At 35.1% G+C, this 20,929-nt stretch overlaps 1 protein-coding gene across 1 annotated transcript in view; it reads left to right on the forward strand.

Annotated features, from left to right (window-relative positions):
• LOC114329997 (ATP-binding cassette sub-family C member 4-like) overlaps positions 1–20,929 on the forward strand; it is a 131,833-nt gene that overhangs the window by 45,968 nt on the left and 64,936 nt on the right. The window contains exons 7-9 of the mRNA XM_028279290.2: positions 743–1,198; positions 6,705–6,893; positions 7,276–7,475. Of these exons, the coding sequence (XP_028135091.2) occupies positions 743–1,198; positions 6,705–6,893; positions 7,276–7,475 (845 nt within the window). The remainder of the gene's footprint in view (positions 1–742; positions 1,199–6,704; positions 6,894–7,275; positions 7,476–20,929) is intronic.

The following is a 20,929-nucleotide window of genomic DNA, read 5'->3' on the forward strand; positions in this document are numbered from 1 at the left end:
GAAAAATATGTATAAAATTGTACCAAAAAAAACCGAAAAAATGCGGTTTTTTATTCTTAAAGGTGCGTTTCACCAATCTCAAAAATTTGAAAAAATTCAGGGTGAAACATTATGCAAAAATACACGTTATATATTTTTTTCGTGAAAACGAATTTCTTAGTTATTTTTTTATACTCATTTAAAATTTTAAAATCGTTCTAAAATTTAAATTTCCCGCCAAAAATATTAAAAAAAAATTTCGGACAGAACTTTTTAAAGCTTACAATTTTTTTATTTAAAGTTTTTCGCTAGTTCTCGATACGGCTGAGATAAAAAATAAAAACAAAAAACCCTAATTAGGCTCTAGGTGGGTCACATGACCACCTAGGGGGCTAAAAATTTCAGAAAGCTAGTTTCACTATATATGCTAAACTGTGACCTATATGGAATTCGAATCTAGTTGGGGGCACTTTTCATCATCTTACCCGGCTAGGCCCATTTGGCAAAAATTATTAAAAAATAGTGAAATCGTATATCCATCGACGTAAAGTTACACGAAGAGCTCAAATATCGACTTCCAGTTCTACTTCCGCCTACGTTTGGTGAAAATCTATGACATCCAATTGTTTTTTTTTTTATTTTACCAGTATAAATACTAAAAATTATTTGCAATTTATAACTATAATAAAGTTAATACTGATTTATTATTATTATATTTATTGTTATCTATTAGTAAAATAATTATGTAATACTTATGTTTTAGCTCCTTTTGGGAGAGCTGCCACTAAAACATGGAAGAGTTCAACTGGGAGGAGAAGTTTCCTACAGTTCGCAAGAACCTTGGCTTTTCCAATCAACTGTACGGAACAACATTCTCTTCGGAAGTCCCTACGAAAAACGCTGGTATGAAAAAGTGGTTAAAGTGTGTGCATTGGAACGCGATATGGAACAGTTTCCACAAGGAGATAAAACTATTGTTGGAGAAAAGGGTGTTTCACTTAGTGGAGGACAAAGGGCTAGAATAAATTTAGCACGAGCAATTTACAGACAAGCTGATGTTTATTTAATGGACGACCCGTTGTCTGCTGTTGACACACACGTTGGACGACATTTGTTTGATCAGTGTATTCTTCACCATTTGAGAGGTAAAACTAGAATCCTAGTAACGCATCAGCTACAATATCTGAAGAAAGCTGGTTTAATCGTTGTACTTAATGACGTAAGTATTTTATTAATTATCATGTTTCTTATTTTTCAAGTATCATATTTGATTATCTCTCACCTTTTCTCTTTAATATTTTACGTCCACGTATACACACAATGACTTTGTCTCATTTGAACTGTTGTTCATCTATATATCCTAGAAACATTGCCTGCCCTTCACCTGTTTTGCACTATTATCACACTATTCTCACTCTGTGCACTCTTCCATCTTCGTTTGTCTCCGACTTCTTTTATATCACATGGTTATACACTGCTCTTTTCATGCATCGTTATATTTATTGGAGATTATGGTAATCAGTCTTGATATAATGACCCACATATCAAAACTGACGAACTACCTTCACCTTCATAATTTTTGTGGATGATTTGCTTTTGTTTTTGCGATATGGTTTGATTTTTTAAGTGAGGTACATGCTATTAATTTGGAAAAACAAGATATCTATGTAATGTCTAAGAAGTGGACATGGGTTGCACCTAACGGAACCACCAAAAATGAAATAGACTATTTATTTTCTCTCAAAAAACAAAATAATATTTGAAGACGTAACAACAATAAACAACGTAACAACGGGTAGTGACCATCGTATAGTTAGAGCAAAAATAAATATTAACATGAAAGAAGAGAGGAAAAGAATATTTAAAAATACAACGCGAATAGATGCCTTTAAAGTAAAAACAAATGAAGAGCAATTCCGAGAGGTCTTAGCGGATAAGTAGATAAGTTCAAATATGATCCTTCACATAATCAAGATGAAATTGACGAAATTAACAAAAACATCAATAAGAACCTTCTCGAAGCCGGACTACAGGTCGCAAAGGAAACAAGTACTAAAGAAGACAAAATAAGCAACGAAACTAAACAACTAATGACGGAAAGACGACAACTACTAAAGCAAAACAAACACCATACTCAAAAATACATAGAACTTAATAAAATAATTAGAAAAGAACTAAAACGCGACTTACAAAAATGGAACGAGAACTTAATAGAGCGAGTCATTGAAAACAACAGAGGCTTAAAATGTCTAAGACCCGCACTGGGTGTTCAAAAATTCATTAAAATTAAAGACGTCAATAGTAAGGAAGAGAAGGACAAATATAAAATAACAAAAATAGTCGAAGACTTCTACAAGAGCTTGTACAGCTCGCAAAGCCAGCCTAATGAATCAACAAAGGAGAACGTCAAAAGAAAAATAAAAAACGTGGGATCAGAAGTACTACCAAATATAAAGGGATTCGAAATAGAAAGAGCTTTAAAAGAACTAAAAAATAATAAAGCTCCTGGACAGGACGGTATAATTGCCGAGCTCTTGAAAACAAGCAAAACAGTAACAATCCCTATACTAACAGAGCTATTTAATAAATGTCTCCATAATAGCAAGATCCCTAAAGACTGGAACGAAAGTCTAGTAATACTTTTACACAAAAAAGGGGACAAATGTGATCTACAGAATTATAGACCGATATCGTTGCTCAGTCAAGTATATAAACTATTCATGAGAATTATTAACAACCGGCTGACCTACAAAATGGACAATTACCAACCAGTGGAACAGGCTGGCTTCCGCAAAGGATATAGTACATCAGACCATCTGCTGACAATGAGAACATTGAAAGAGAAGGCAAATGAATACCAACTACCCGTATTTCTTGCCTTCGTAGACTATGAAAAGGCGTTTGATAGTATAGAGATGTGGGCCATAGAACAAGCTATTAATAATTGTAGAATATATTCGAGATATAGACAACTAATACATAATATATATGAAAATGCAACTATGATAGTACAACTAGACGAAAATACAAATCCCATCCCTATTAAGAGAGGCGTGAGACAAGGAGACGTAATATCGCCAAAGCTTTTCAACCTAGCACTAGAAGACGTCTTCAAAACGACAAATTGGTCAACCTATGGCATTAACGTTAATGGCAAGAAGCTAAATCACCTCAGATTCGCTGTCGACATTGTGATTATAGCGAGCTCATTCGAGGAACTGCAAATTATGATAGAGGAACTCGCAGGCAGCTCCCAATACGTTGGCCTGAAAATGAACATGAAGAAAACAAAAATAATGACCAACACAGATGACCCCAGACGCATTACTATAAATGGCAGTGAGATAGAAAAAGTCCAGGAATATATCTACCTAGGCCAAATCCTGAAATTTGACAAAGAAAACCAAAGTGCGGAAATTAATAGGAGAGCAAGACTAGCATGGGCAGGATTTGGAAAACTTGGTTGGATACTTAAGAACCGAAAAATACCTCAATATTTGAGGAACAAAGTGTTTAGCCAGTGCATCCTTCCTATCATGACATATGGGTGTCAAACCTGGACCCTAACCAAGGCAAACATGAATAAACTAGCCACAACAGAAAGAGCTATGGAAAGAGCAATGTTAGGTATACGACTGTCAGATAAAAAGAGGAACGACTGGGTAAGATCAAAAACAAAAGTCGAAGATATCACAACAAAAGTTGCCAAACTTAAATGGAGCTTTTCAGGCCACACTGTTAGACAAAAAGACCAACGTTGGAATGCCACGATACAACATTGGAGACCTTACCAAAATAAACGACCGAGAGGAAAACCACAGAGGAGATTGGTTGATGATATTAAAAGAGTAGCAGGAACGAATTGGAAATATGTTGCTCAGGATAGAGACCGATGGAAGGAGTTGGGAGAAGCCTATGTCCAAACGTGGACGATAGAAGGCTAAGAAGAAGAAGAAGAAGTCTAAGATGTTGTAAAATGATCTAGTCAAAAAATGTGCATGGAGAGACTACGTTGATAGAATAGCTGATATTAGAGTTGCAAAGATTGCTAAGGAAGATAAACTAGATCACCCAGAAGACCTCTCTAACGCTGGTATAAAAGTAAGACCCCAGACTGCCACTTTTCCAAGTCGGAAGAAGAAGTGAGCATAGTGTTTTTGAACTTTGGAACGCTTTAGTCCTGCCTCGTCTCTCTTAAAACAACGTCTAATAACAGACGATAACTCTACTTAGCTAAAAAAAGATAATGAGCTAAAACTGATTAAGTTTGAAGGAGAAGTACGGAACGTGTCACATTACATAGTGACAAAATTCAATCAGGAGTCCCAAAAGGTAGTATATTGGGTCCACTTCTTTATGTACTGTACACATCCGATTTACCAACCTCTCCACAAACCACCATTGGAACTTTCGCTGATGACACAGCAATATTTGCAACTGAAGAGGATCCAAGAGCTGCAGTATTAAAACTTCAAGAACACCTAGACCAAATTGAACAGTGGTTAAAGAAATGGAAGATAAAAGCTAATGAAACTAAGTCAACGCACATATAACTTTCACACTAAGGCGACTAAGGAAAGACCAATGCCCAAATATTAGCCTTAATCAAGTCAACATACCACAACAGAATATCGTAAAATACCTGGGGCTTCATCTTGATTCTAAATTAAACTGGAAACAACACATTTTAAAGAAGAATAAATAAATTGAGTTGAGAGTGAAAGAAATTAATTGGCTTATAGGTAGAAAATCTCGACTCTCAATTGAGAACAAACTGCTGATTTATAAAACAGTCATCAAACCTATATGGACGTACGGTATAGAACTATGGAGTTGTGCCAGCAAATCAAACACAAAAATTATCCAAAGAACTCAATCAAAAATTCTACGCACCATCGCAAATGCTCCGTGGTACATTTCCAACCAAACCCTTCATGTTAGTCAGCACAGTAATTCAAGAAAGAGCCAACAGACACCACGAGACATTGGAAGGCCACCCCAACCAATTAATATTACCATTACTGCAGCCACTAAACAAAAGAAGATTGCGAAGATTATGGCCCATAGATCTTCGCTGAAACTGAGGTGAAACCGCTGGGTGATGTACCTCATAACGCCATTTTAGTGTACAATACTACATTGATATAAGTTATTGTACTTGTTATCAAATTAACTCATAGAATATGTAATTCTGATTGTTAATAAATGCTTACAAAAAAAAACATTACATAGTAGGAAAGCGATCTAAGGGGTAACGAAAATAAGATATATGCACCAAAGGCAGAAAGATTAGAATCCGAAGAGTATAAGCGAGAATTAAGATTATTTTTGAAAGGGAACAATTTTTTTTCAATACAGTAAAAACTGCCATATCAATATCAATGTGGCGACAGACCGATCCGGATATGAAAAAATCCGGATATCAAGACAACTTATATTACGATTTATCCTTCATACATTCCAGTAATCAACGCCATCAATAACTTTCGTCGATAGACATGTTTTATAGATTCTATGATACCTTGATCCATAGACTGACAGAGAGATGTCAGAGACACTTTATTTCGCCATCTTTTAGTTCTTTTTGGTCGGATGAGAGGGTTTATCCCACAGCAGGACTGCCTTTCTCTGTAGATATCGGTAGATGCGGACGGCAGAACCGTCCGGATATGGGGAGGTCCGGATATGACAGGTCCGGATGTGGCAGGTTGTACTGTATTTTTTTGGGTCGGTATATCTATATCAGTAGTAATGTTTATACAGTATGGTGCAAATGAAAGGAATAAATTCGTTATTTTGTAAACTGGCGAGGCAAAAACCCAAAACAGGTCGATTTTTATTTTTAAGTTATGATATTTTGGCATATATGATATATTAGTGACGCCATCCATCTGGGCGCGATGACGCAATCGATGATTTTTTTAAATGAGAATAGGGGTCGTATGCTGGCTCATTTGAAAGGTTCTTCAATTCTCTATTCAATAATATAAACATTTACATAATTATTTATACAGGGTGTCCAAAAAATTTTTATTAAATTAAATTATTTGACAAAAAAAGAAGAATGTATGTAATTTATTTAATTCAAAATACATTTTACTGCTGTCACAAATCAGAACACAAAGTTTATTTGTATATATTTAAACACAAATAAACATTGCTTTTCGCTTAAATTAAATGTTCAAACATCCAAGAGGCAGGTGGCTGGCGGGAGCTGGCTTGAACATTGAATTTAATCGAAAAGCAATGTTTATTTGTGAAATAAACATTTTTTAGTTTTCGGGCAACAATAAAATATATTTTGCATTAAATAAATTACATACATTCTTCTTTTTTTCAAATAATTTAATTAAAAACTTTTTGGACACCCTGTATAAATAATTATGTAAATGTTTCTATTACTGAATAGATAATTGAAGAACCTTTCAAATGAGCTAGCATACGACCCCTATTCTCATTTAAAAAATTATCGATTACGTCATCACTCCCAGATGGATGACGTCACTAGTATACCATATATTATGCCACAATATCATAACTTAAAAATAAAAATCGACCTGTTTCGGGATTTTTCCTTAAAGTCGCCGGTTTACGAAATAACGAATTTATTCCTTTCATTTGCACCCTACTGTATATAATTTTTCTTGGGCATATAGGAAATCTTTAAACTTATAGGAATATTCTTTGTGATACTGTATAGTTGATTCTATTTTATTTTCTTGTAGGGCAAGATTGAGGCTCAAGGCACCTTTGAAGAGCTAATGGATAGTAAAATGGACTTTACAAAACTCTTAGTTGCTGCCGATGAAACTGGTGAGAAACATGACAAACAAGAGGATGCTGATCCAGAACCTGTAGATTTTACAAGAAAGTTTTCTAGTACTAGAAGATTTTCGGTATTGTCCGACGCCAGTGTGAGTTCTATTAAATAAAATTACAAAAATTTCAATAAATAACATTACATAAAATTAAATAAAATAAAATGAAATTAAATAAAACTAAATAAAATTGCATAAAATTGGACAAAATTAAATCAAATTACATCAAAATTAAACAAGATTAAATAAAATTACATAAAATTTAATAAAATAACATAAAATTATATAACAATAAATTAAATAAAACTGAATAAAATTAAATAAAATTATATAAATCGAACCGAATCGAATATAATTGAATATTTATAAGGAGTATTCATTTCTGTTGGCACTATGCAAGTGCCACGCTCTTCTGATTTTTTAACTGTGCATTTTCAATGTACAAAACATGAAAATAAGTATTTTAATTTATTTTTAGGGCGAAATATCGTTGAGTATGCGCTCAGTAGATATGACTTCGGATAAAAATGGTGAAGAGGAAGAAAGTGCTGGTGACGGAAAACCATTTAAAGACTATTTGTTTGCCACTAAGAATATTTGCTTCGTTATTTTTGTATGCGTGCTGATGATAATGGCGCAGGCTTTTGTTGTAGGTGTAGATTTATGGTTAACATTCTGGTAAGTTCAAAATTTTGATAATCTCCAAACGTCTTTCAAAAAACTGAATTCACAAATACTTGTATTATAAACAATTCCTTTATTTAAAAGGTTTACAATAAAAAGGCTGTGATTTAGAATAAATATACAAAAATAAAAGTAATCATCATCTAGAAACAAAAAAAAACCAAACAGATATAAGAAAAAGCAACAACAAAAATGAAGTTGAAGACACCAATATATTTACAGACAAGCAGGCCATCACAATTTGCAAATCTCAAGAGCCTTTCCGTTCCCATATCAATTTTGTTAAGAAAGATACTTTGGAACCATCCATAAATTTGGATCCTTTAACACCACCAAGAGTTAGACTAACTAATAACTCGAACAGTCGATATCTTCTTGCAAGATTAAGGGAACCAGACATCTTAAAGGCAATTAAACTACATCTTGCTTTTCTTCACGATCAGCCTGCTTCTGTATTTTATGACGGATATACCAACACCAGCGTGAAACTCTTTTTGGCTTCCGAAGGATTACCTACTAAGACTGAAGAACTACGAAAAGTTCTTCTAGAATTTAACCATGCCTATGGAATTGGTCCAGCTGAAGTGGAAGCTGATCTTGCCGCTTATAGGTCCTATCTAACTTCGGAACGAATTATACACCTACAAAAGTCAAGGGAATGTCACCGAAGTTATTATTCCACTGGCTCTCCAAAGCGAAATTTTTAAACAACACGACGTGTTCTGAGGGACTAGAAACCTCTAATTATTTTAGTAATGACAACTTTGGCATGGTTCTGATTAATATTCGTTCTATAAGAAATAAAACTGATGAATTATTTTTGTTTCTGGAGGAATTAGGATTTCCTCCGATAGTTGCGGTTACAGAGCACTGGCTTGAAGTTAACGAGCCTTTTTTTGTAGAAAAATATACCACAATTGCCAGGTATGATCGTCCAAGTTCGGCTCATGGAGGCACCCTGATTCTCTCTAGAAATAATGATTTTTCTCTGGTAACAAAATATGACTTTTTGTTAAGTGAATCCTTCTTTGAGTTTTCCTTAGTTTATAATAAAAATCTTAATCTTTACATTATTTGCATTTATAGATCACCTGATTCTACCGTGGAACTATTTTTTCAGAACCTGCTAAATTTGTTAGATGACCTGCCTCATAAAAGCAGAAAAATTCTATGCGGTGATTTTAACATTAATTATGCTGCTGCTAGTGCTACCCAAGTGTCCCTGGCAAACATATTTGAATCGTATGGTCTCTCAATGCACGTTGATTCTCCTACAAGGATAACAAAAACTACATCTACCATAATCGATTATATTGTCTCAGATTTCTCACCCCTTGATGTCTGCTCTACAGTTATTAATGCGGGACTATCTGATCATGAAGCAGTGTATACGAAGTTTAACATCTTCAGCAAACCCTCCTCAAAAACCCGACGTTTAGGTAGGATTTTTTCCGCCCGGAATTTTCGTAAATTCCAAAATTTATGCTTAACTTCTGAGTGGCAATTTCCTTCTATAGACGTGGACTATAATTTCAGTGTTTTTCTAGATAAGCTTCTCCACATCTTCAATAAGGCATTTCCTTTAATTCCTATTAAGCCAAAACATCGGAAACCTTGGGTTACGAAAGGTATTCGCATATCAGCTAAGAATATGCGTTCACTACTATACATCAAGAAATTTACTACCAATGTTGCTGTCACTGAATATATCATGAAGTACAGGACAACATATCTAAAACTTGTCAGGTCAGCTAAAAAAGCCTATTATCAAAATCGTCTGAGAAGCTCTAAAAGTGTTGCAAAAGAGACTTGGTCTATAATAAACGATCTTCGAAATAAAACTCACACAGCTCAATCATTTTCCCTTCCAAATCCTGAAAGTCTAAACGACTACTTCGTTAATGTGAGTAAAAATATAACATCAACAATTTTGCCGCAACAAGATCCTATTTCCTATCTTCCTAATTCAGGACAGGTCTCGAATTCATTCTTTTTACGACCAGTCGATAACTCTGAACTTATCCAAACAATCAATTGTATCAAAAGCAAATCATCCTGTAGTACTGATGGACTATCTATAAAAATTTTCTCTAATCTCACAGAAAATGTGTTGGAAATCCTCCTCTCACTAATTAATGATTCCTTCGAAAAAGGTAAATTTCCAGAGTGCCTAAAGACAGCCATTATTATTCCTCTTCATAAGGGTGGCGAAAAATCTGATGCCTGCAACTATAGACCTATTGCCTTACTACCGGTACTCTCCAAAATTATTGAGAGACTCATTAAAACTCGACTTATGTCCTTTATCGTTGATAACAACATTTTATCACAAAATCAGTTCGGCTTTTTAACAAATAAATGTACCACTGATGCCATGTTTTCTGTACTACATGAGGTTTACCAAGCACTAAACAATAATCTTTATACTGCCACTGTTTTCTGCGACTATGCCAAAGCTTTTGATTGTGTAAATCACGACATCTTGATTACAAAACTAAATTTCTATGGAATTCGAGGTATTTCTTTGAATTGGTTCCAATCCTACTTGAATAATCGGAAACAACTAGTTAGAGCAAATGATACTGACTCTAGTCTCAAAAACATCGTCTGTGGAGTACCACAAGGTTCAGTATTGGGTCCTATACTGTTCCTTATCTTTATAAATGACATTACTAATTTAAAAATCAATGGGAAAATTTTTCTTTTTGCTGATGATACCAGTATCACTTGGAGCAACTCAACTATTGCATCTCTTCATGAAACTATAACTTCGGATCTACTGACGATAAAGACCTGGTCTGACTCTAATTTACTCTCTTTTAACGTAAATAAAACAGTAGCATTATCCTATAAAGGAGCTCTTCAACCTTTGCCACTTCATAACAGCCAGATCAGTACCGTTGATTCTGTAAAATTTCTTGGTATTTTTTTAGACAGCAACCTCAAATGGTCCCTTCATATCGATTCGTTAAGTAAGAAACTCGCCTCAGCTTGCTATGCAATACGATCTGTCTCAAGGGAACTCAATTTAGCATCTTCTAAAATAACATATTTTTCGTTGTTCGAGTCTCATCTTCGATATGGTCTTCCTTTTTGGGGTTCTAGTACAGCTGCTCAATTTGATGTCATTTTTAGACTGCAAAAAAGAGCAATAAGATATTTGTTTGGCCTCAGAAGATCTACACATTGCAGAAGTTACTTCAGAGATCACGAAATTTTAACACTTCCATCTTTATATATTCTAGAAACGGTTTGTTTAATTCGTAAACACCTTCATGTCTTTCCATCTAGGCCCAATCATCTTTACTCCACCAGAAATTCAATCTTTGATATTTATTTACCGATTCCATCCACTGAGTTAGTAAAGAAATCTATATTATATTCCGCAAAGAAACTGTACAATCATCTTCCGTTACAACTTAAATCTGCAACATCTTTCCCTAAGTTCCGAAAAATGACAAAAGCCTATCTATCCAAAAGACCATATTATTCAATAGAAGAATTTCTTAATGAATAACTAAGAAAATTGGGTTCCATGCGCAGTAGCATAAACTTGTCAGTTCCTTATGTTGTACCTATTTTATTTTATTTGTTGTATGTTCAATTTGCAATTTATATATGTTTTGCAATAAATTGTTTTTGTCTTGGCTTTTATATCTTATACTGTACATTGTTGACGATTTATCTAATTTTAGTAAATTGTAGTTGTTATTTGTTATTTATATTATGTTTTTCTTTTGACTGTATGTAAGCTTTGTCCATAAAATTGTAAAAATTTTCAGTGGCAATAAAGCATATTTCTATTCTATTCTATTCTAAAAAGGCAGTCCAGTCAGAAAAAGTCGTTTAAAAAGTTTAATTCACAAATATATGTATTATAAACACTTTTCTTATTCAAAAAGGTTAGAACAAAAAGGTTTAGATATAAAATAAATATACAAAAAACCAAAACGATCATCGATAGAAACAGAAACAACCAAATACATAATAAGAATAGGCAGGGTACGATGTGGCCAGCCAACTTAATTAAAATGGAGTGTGCGAAGACGAGATCCGTCCACTCATCACAATGTTCCAGATCGGCGAAAGACGAAAGAACCCTTGTGAGTATGGTTACCAGGTCTACTGATCTTTCAGTAAACCTACTGATTTTAACTGCTAATATTCTGACCTACTGAAAAACTACTGAAATCTATCAATATATATTAGTCTAGGCGCCAGAGGGTTCACCGTGTCCTTTTCAATTCTGATGGACAAACTCAACGGTTTATTATGAATTTTGGGCTGCTGATTACGAATTTCGAGGGGGGATTTCGATCCGAGTGGTCAAAAAATTGTTATAAACAATTTAAATGTTTATAAGGTTCTGGCTCATAGAGATAAAGCAAATGTTTCAAATAAAATTTGTTCCTTAATAAAAAGAGAAGAAAAAAAAACGATTACTAAACTTAAATCCAACAATTAAAACTCACGATATTGTAAAATTAGTGCAAAATGCAAATTGCAAATTGCAAAATAAGCATAATTTTAGAAGTTAGACGTTAGAAGAACGTTAGAACTTAGAAGTTATAATTTTCTTAAAAAAGTTGTACATTAATTTGTTTATAAGGGTTTGAAGCAAATTTGTGCTATAAACATTTATACTTTAATTAACAATAATGATAGAAGAACCCAAAAGGAACAATTTGAGCTTATGGAAATGTTCGTAAGTTTATTTTTGGCCAAAATGTCGATATTTTAAAGGGCGCTATGAGGCGCAAGATCGGCTCACAGTCAAGTAAGTGACAAAATTCGTAGCCAAAATATCGATATCTTGGCCAGAAATAAACTTACGAACACTTTCGTAATCTCAAAATGTTCCTTTTGAGTTCTTCTATCATTATTGTTAATTAAAGTATAAATGTTTATAGCTCAAATTTGCTTGAAACCCTTATAAACAAATTAATGTACAAGTTTTTTAAGAAAATTATAACTTCAAACGGGTATAACTTAAAAAAATGAAGATAAAGTAATTTAACAAACTTTGTTTGGAAGACTATTAATTAAGCTTTAAAATGAGACCTTCTATGGCTCATGTGCATGCGTAGAAGCCAAGTTACGATCGATAAAGTTTCGAAAAATACTTATTTTGCAATTTGCATTGTGCACTATTTGTACAATATCTTGAGTTCTAATTGTTGAATTTAAGTTTAGTAAACTTTTTTTTCTTCGTTTTTTATTAAGGAACAAATTTTATTTGAAACATCTTTTTTATCTCTTTCAGTTTATGAACCAGAACCTTATAAACAATTAAATTTTTTAAAATAATTTTTTGACCACTCGGATCGAAATCCACCCTCGAAATTCGTAATCAGCAGCCCAAAATCCATAAGAAACCGTTGAGTTTGTCCATCAGAATTGAAAAGGACACGGTGACCTCTATTTGGCGCCTAGACTATATTGGCCGTTATTAACAGGTAAATTTCTATGAAATGGGCTTTAAAAATACGAGATTATTTGGCCGCGTCCGTATTATAAAGATGGCCGTAAATACCAGGTCATAAATAAGTAAATCTTCATATATTTGGTTTGGAGAATTTTGAAACTGGCCGTTAGTAGAGGTGGCCGATTTTGACAGGTGACCGTTTACACAGGTTTTACTGTATTTACATAATTACAAAAAAAATACATGGCCTAAAAAGCATCTACTGATTTCTACTGATGCTTTGAAAGCAAAACTACTGAAAAAGTAAAAAACTGAGCTGGCAACCCTGCTTGCGAGGCCAGCTGCCCGAAATTTTATTATTCTAATCATCCACCCTTAAAAGTCCACTGCTAAACATAGGCCTCCTCCTCTTGTTTCCAACCCCGTCTATCCTGCGTCGCTCTCATCCAGTTTTTATTTTTAATCTTCTCAAATCGTCAGTGTATCTTATAGGCGATAGACCGACGCTTCTCTTATCTTCTCTTGGTCGCAATTCCAATAACTATCTTTGTCCATCGCCCATCTGTCATTCTGGCTATATGTACTGCCTATGTCTACTTTAGTCTGGCTATCTTTTCGATGACGTCAGTAACCTTTGTTCTTCTCCAGAAGAACAAAGATTCTCAAAGATATTATTCTAACCTTTAGAGTATTTGCTTAAGTATTTAGATAACGAACTCCTAATTAATGGAAGTCAAAACGTCAATAAAATCATTTTTCAAGTTAAATTGGGACTTATTTCACAACTAGAATTATAAATTACAAAAATTCCACAAAGAAATAGCTTCAGAACAACTTCCACAAAGTCCATATTTCAGTATGGAGAACACGTGGCACCTCAAAGCTCTTACTCTCAGTTCTAATTTAAGGTTTTTGTTGCAGAGAATTGTTTTCAGTTTTACAAACGCATTAGGGAACTTGCACATTTTTGTTATTACATAATAATGTTCAGTTTTGTATAAAAATGAGATTTCCAAAATTTCACGCTTCAGAAACTCATAATAACTTAGAAGTACAAATTTAAAGTTTTCTGTATCTTAAAATAGTTCAAACGACCCGTGACGTCACAGAGTTTAACTATGTGGTTTCGTTTATGGTTATATTTACGTATATTCTTCTTCTTCTTCTTTAGTTTATTGGCCTCCACCTACTTGAGTATTTGGCCAGCTCGTCGTCGGGGAATAAAGGAAAAATATTTATATTCTAATGACATTTATCGTATGTCGTTGTAATAATATATACCAGATTGTTGAGATTGGAGTTTGATACAGTTTTTGAAGGAAAGGAAAGAAGGTTTACTATTGAAAATAAAACCATTTTGTAAAAGTACAAAAATTTTCTATGAATAGTTCAAACGATCAAAAACACTTTTAACGTCACATAACTGTATTTTCTACTGACGTTTATAATGTCTAATTTAAAATTATACCAGTTTAAAGCTTTACGAATCATCACGGGCTGTATGAGATCTACCCCCACTAATGCTTTGTTAGCAGAAAGTGGGGAAATTTCATTAGATGCAAGAAGAAAAATACTTTGCGCTAAATTCTATCTGAAAACCCTAGCTGATCTGAGAAATCCACTGAACGACATCCTGTCAGAGTTGGGAACCAAAGTAAATTATAAAATAGAATTTTGGAAATCACAAGAGCCACCATATCTAATTGAAATCAAAAATAATTTTGACAAATATCTCACTAATCTATATATGTACAGAGAATATTAAATCCTGCTTTCAGATCGAACTGAAGTATCTCATGGGAACAATAATTCAGACAACTTTCTCAACACACAAAAAAATTGAAACGTATAGTCATCAGGAATTTCTTCAGACCGTACGATGGTTAAAATCTACATAGTGGCTCGAGCAACTTTTAGGCCAGAGTAATAAGACAAAAATATACCCTGTTCGTGACACTCGAGCAGCCAGGGTACTGAAGCGTTTTTTCGACAAGTTATACCTACAGGAACAAATTGTCCTTCACATAACATTTCGAACATTTGTACTTATGGTAGTGGTCTTTTCGGGCCGCTGATCACAGTTTAAAGAAGCAGAAGAAGAAAAAGAAGATTATTAAGCTTCTTGACAAGTGACGTCCGCGCATCACTGTTTTTTCTGTGCGTGTACTGATCACAAATGTTTTCCAAATAGTTTTATAAAAATTATTAGAAAGTGTTTAAAATACCACAAAAGTCATCAGAGAATAATTATGTATCCCGAAAGACGCGGAAATATGAAAATTTGCAACAGAAACTGGTAGAGTTAAGGTATTTATATGATATTTTTGGGTTTTATCCCAAAAGACCAAGTTATTTATAAGATATTTTTGAATTATTTTATGTTAATAAATTAAATTATGTGTGAATAGATCGAACTATAAATATTTAATATTTACGAAATGACAATTTTAATCAAATTCAAACTTGGGGTCATTTTTTGTTGTTATCAATATATTTTCTCTGTTGTCATAGTTACTATATCTCGCCTTCTTCCCTATTCGAAATACTCAAAACGTCAATAGTATTTGTCAAAACACACAGAGATGTAACAGGCGCTATGTTGCCACACTGCACTGGTTTTCCTATTAATGTTTATTTTGTAGCAAAATGTCCGACAGACATAATATTATGCAAAAATTTATATTGTTTGTGTCAATAAGGATACCTTAAGGTAGCCCAAAGTAATACAGACTAAATTATTAGGGGTTTAACAATAAAATTATAGCCCAAAGGTTTAAAATAGAACAAAATAAAGGGTTTACCAATAAAATTAGAGCAGGGGTGCTTTTAAGCAGCCCAAAAAATCTTTATGATTATTTGACCTGCCTCTATTTTTCAGAGGTACTCTACAGTAGTCCAGAAGTTTAGAATAGAACAAAATATATTAGTTTAACTGCTTTTGTAAATTTTACTTCGATTTCACGTTACAAGCAAGTTTACTTGCTGTCGAGTCATTATAAATATGGCAGTGTCCGTGTTTAAAAGATATTTCTACTTTATACATACGGAGGGCCATATGGCTTGTTTATCGTTATTTTAAGATGAAGGGATGGTTGGGCTTACTAGCCCACTTGAGATAAGAATATATTGCTGTTTTAAGGAATGTGTAGATATTGTAATATGTTTTAAAGTCAGTCGAGTTTGTAAGATTCTTCGGATAACATCCAAATAAAAACTTTATTTTAAGCTACACTTGCGTATTTTTAATAGGGGTAATTTTCTGTAATCGAAAGTTATTTTCTATAATTTAATTTCGAACCAGGGATCTTTGCGTGAAGTAACTCGTGGACATCCCAACGTGACATTTGGCGACCGCGATAAGGACTTAGATATATACGGGTGTGCTTAAAAGTTAGTTGTTTCCGCTTATTTGAGTGTAAACTTTTTTCCGGCGAATAAATTCGTTTGTCGTGAGGCTCGGCCGAAGTTGTTACCCTTGTAAGCGAGAAATATGGCATTGGAATTAGAAACAAAACGCAGAACAGTGCTTCGTACTGCTTTTACGACAGCTGCTAATGTTTTGGACAATTTGTTATCTGAAACGGTGGACACTCGACCCTGGCAACAAATTAGTGTACAGTGGGAACTGTTACAAGTTAAGTACAATGAGCTGTGTGTCGTGGAAAGTGCGGTGTTTGAAGCTATGGTCGAAAATGCTTCCGAGGCAGAATTAATCAGTGAGATGGAGGCAAAGGATAGATACAGCACACGCTACTATGAACTGAAGTACAAATGCGAAGACAGACCCAGTTTAGTAAGTTCAGAGTCATCAATAAAAGGTAAGCGCAGTTTTAAATTACCTCCAATCGAATTCAAGAAATATTCTGGGGACTTGATAGATTGGCTTCCATTTTGGTCGCAGTTCAAAGTAGTGCATGATGATCCATCGATTGATTTAAACGACAAAATAGCTTATTTGAGACAAGCCACTGTAGACGGTAGTAAGGCCAGACGTTTAGTGGAGAGTTTTCCTGCAGTAGCCGATAATTACTCAAAAATTATAAAGAGTTTGAAGTCTAGGTTTGGCAGAGAGGATCTCCAGATTGAAGTATATATTAGGGAGCTCTTAAAGTTAATTTTGAGTCGAGTTTCTAGTAGTTCTTGTAATGTTTCTGCACTATATGATATGATAGAGAGTCAACTTCGTTCACTTGAGACCTTAGGCATAACTGCTGACAAATATGCAGCAATATTGTATCCCCTTATTGAGTCATGTTTACCGGAGGATATGATCAGACTATGGCATAGATCTTCACAGTTTTTAAGGCCTTCTGGTTCCGTATCCATGCACAATGTCGAAGAATATGCAGAAGTTTCAACTTTGGAGACAAGATTAAGTGGGCTAATGAGTTTTCTACAAAACGAAGTTCAAAATGAACAAAAAATTAATTTAGCAACGGAAGGTTTTGGTTTATCGACTGAAAATAAATGTAAATCTAATAACCTGGTTGAAAAGAAGAATATAAAATTACCAAAGCAAGGAACTGATCAGCCATCAGCGACCGCGGCTGGGTTGGTAAATTATGAGGTTGACAGGTGTATTTTTTGCGAAGGACAGCATGACAGTATCAATTGTTTTAAAGCACAAAAATTGTCTATGGAACAGAAACGACGAACATTGTCAGAGAAGAAAGCCTGTTTTCGATGTTTGAAGGTGCGACATTCTTCGAAGAACTGTAGAGCACGTTTGAATTGTATTTTGTGTTGTAAATCCCATGTTGTTTTGATGTGTCCTGATTTACCTGTTAACAAAATTGATACATCGACCTCAAGTATCAGCCGCTCGGAAGAAAATAGGACTGAGGATCAGACGCTTGCGAATTTGAATAATACACAGGTTTTTTTACAAACTCTGCGAGTAAACATAAGAAGTGCACATGGTACTAAACAAGTAAGGGCACTTATTGACACTGGATCGCAGAGAACATATATTTTACAGCGTACCGCACAAGAAATGGGTTTTTCTGCTAAAGGAACGGAAAATATCGTACATACGTTATTTGGCGGTAAAAGTACTTCTGAACAACGACATAAATTATACAAGGTAACTGCGAGTGAAGGAGCTTACTCTTGTTCATTTGATGCCTTAGATCAACCAAAAATTTGTGCAGATGTCTCTCCTGTTTATCACGGCCCTTGGGTTGAGGAACTTAGTGACATGAATATTTCGCTCAGCGATGTCGGACATATAGCACCAATTGAGATTTTGTTAGGAGCTGATGTTGTAGGCAAATTGTATACAGGAAGGAAATATCAGTTACAGTGTGGTCTTGTAGCAGTTGAAACTTTGTTAGGTTGGACTCTTATGGGCAAGGTGCCGGCAGTTGCTTCTAATTTCAGCACATCTATGATGTCGATTGCGTTGTTTGTTGATAGTTCTTCTGTGGCGAAACTCTGGGAGCTTGATATTATTGGGATAACCGATCCTGTAGAAAAATTGACACGAGAGGTGGCGGCCAAGGAGGCTAAGAATTTTTTCTATGAGACTATCCGATGTGACAACGAAGGTAGGTATGAGGTTATGTTACCTTGGTTGAACAAGCATCCTTTAATTTCAGATAATTTAGTTGTCGCTAGAAGAAGGTTAGATACTACTTTAAATAAGTTGAAAAAGTCAAATTTGTTTGAATCGTATAATTTAATATTCAATGAGTGGTTGAACGAGGGTGTGATCGAAATAGTAAATAATCCCGAAGAGAATAATTGTGTGCACTATTTGCCTCACAGGCCCGTTATTAAAAATACTAGCGAAACCACGAAAATTAGGCCAGTCTTTGATGCATCATCTCATGAACAGGGTCGTCCTTCTTTGAACCAGTGTTTAGAGGTATGGCCTAATCTTATTGAACTTATTCCTTCTGTGTTATTACGGTTCAGACAACAAAAAATAGGTGTTGTGTCGGATATTCGAAAGGCTTTTCTTCAAATTTCTGTACATTCGAAGGACAGAGATTTTTTGAGGTTCCTATGGGTAAACAATGAAGGAAAGGAATTTGTATTTCGACATAGGAGAGTTGTTTTTGGAGTCAACTGTAGTCCATTTCTTCTGGGTGCTACTATAGAATTTCATTTGATAAAGGCGCTGGAGAAGTGTTGTAATGATATGCCGTACTCTAAAAATACAATTGAAAGGCTTATGATTGGGTTCTATGTAGATAATTGTGTGACTAGTGTTACTGATGAGAATGAGTTGAGAAAGTTCGTATCAGAAGCAACTGCCATCATGGAGGAAGCTAAGATGGATTTGAGAGGGTGGGAGTCTTCTGGTAGTACAAAAACAGTTGTCCCTGTTCTTGGTCTTCTCTGGGACTCCTCAAGAGACACACTAAAAATCAATGGTGAAATTTTTCAGGGAGTGGTCGGAAAAGAACCCATAACTAAGAGACTGATGCTTTCTGTAGCTCAGAGTATATTTGACCCTATTGGTTTTACCTGTCCAGTATCTCTGTTCCCTAAACTGTTGCTGCAGAAACTTTGGGAAAAGCGCCTGGGATGGGATGCACCAGTCGAGAATGACATGGCTGAGGAATTTTGTCAATGGGTTACTCATCTTCCTGAACTGTCGAGTATTGAGATTCCACGTTGGATCCAGGCTGGGCCCATTGAAGCTGACCATTGGAGTTTGCACAACTTTTCAGATGCAAGTAAGAAAGCTTATGCAGCCGTAGTGTTTTTGAGAGTTCTTCGGAATGATGGTGTTTCGATTTTTCTTATAGCAGCTAAGAGTCGTGTGGCTCCTTTGAAGAAGATTTCTATACCTAGATTGGAACTGTTGGCAGCCACTATTGGTGCTAGACTTTATCAGTCAGTCAAAAGACAATTTTCTCAGCATGTTGAGTCTTATTTTTGGAGTGATTCCACTACGGTTCTTTCTTGGATTCAACGTAAGGATGACTGGTCTGTTTTTGTTTTTAATAGAGTTCAGGAGATTAGAAATTTAGCCAATGCTGAGTGTTGGAAATATGTGCCTGGTTCTCTCAACCCTGCCGATCTTCCATCAAGAGGCTGTGGTGTTCGGCAATTGTTCGAATCTCGATGGTGGGAGGGCCCGGAATGGTTGTACAGAAACGAAAATTATTGGCCCCAACAAAAAGTAGAGGTTGATGAAGAAGAAGTCGGCACTGAGAAAAAGAAAAAAGCCATTTCGTCACTATTGAATATGACGTCCGACGATTGGCACCTGCGTTACTTTTCTCAGTACACAAAACTGTTAAGAATGATGGCTTGGACGCTACGATTTTGTTACAATACGAGAAATTCAAATGGAAAACTTACAGGCGAATTGGTCGCGGAGGAAATCGACAAAGCCGAAATGTTTGTGTTGAAGTTAGTGCAGAAAGAAGCGTTCGGTTCAGATACGAAACGAATTTCCTCGCTAAACACGTTTGTCGATGAATTTGGACTTATACGTTTAAAAACTCGCGTTACCGAGAGAATTGACACGGAAGATTTTCGTCTGCCTATCTTACTTCCGGGTGAACATTTTATAGTGCGCAAGTTGATTTTGAGCTTACACAAAAACTCTTGTCACGTTGGTACACAGGGACTGCTTAGTTTGCTCCGCGAAAAATATTGGACTTTAGGGGGTAGACGGATTGTGCGGTCCATTTTAAAAGAATGTGGTGTGTGCAAGAGACAAGATGGGAAATCGTTCGAAGTACAAACGCCTTCATTGCCGGCCGATAGAGTTTGAGATGCTGCAGTGTTTGAGATTTCCGGGGTGGACTTAGCTGGGCGAGAAGGCATGGGTTGAAATCGGGCGAGAAGGCATGGATTTGTTTGTTCACTTGTGCCGTTTATCGCGCAGTTCATCTGGAACTCGTTACCTCCTTGTCAACAAATGCATTTATTCAAGCTTTCCGTCGCTTTGTTGCCAGGCGTGGACGCCCGAGAACGGTTTATAGTGACAATGGAACGAATTTTACGGGACTTGAGAACGCGCTTAAGCAATTGGACTGGAACATGATCGCGGAATATAGTTCTA

Source organism: Diabrotica virgifera, chromosome 7, assembly GCF_917563875.1.
Source record: "Diabrotica virgifera virgifera chromosome 7, PGI_DIABVI_V3a".
NCBI classification, from domain to species: domain Eukaryota; kingdom Metazoa; phylum Arthropoda; class Insecta; order Coleoptera; family Chrysomelidae; genus Diabrotica; species Diabrotica virgifera.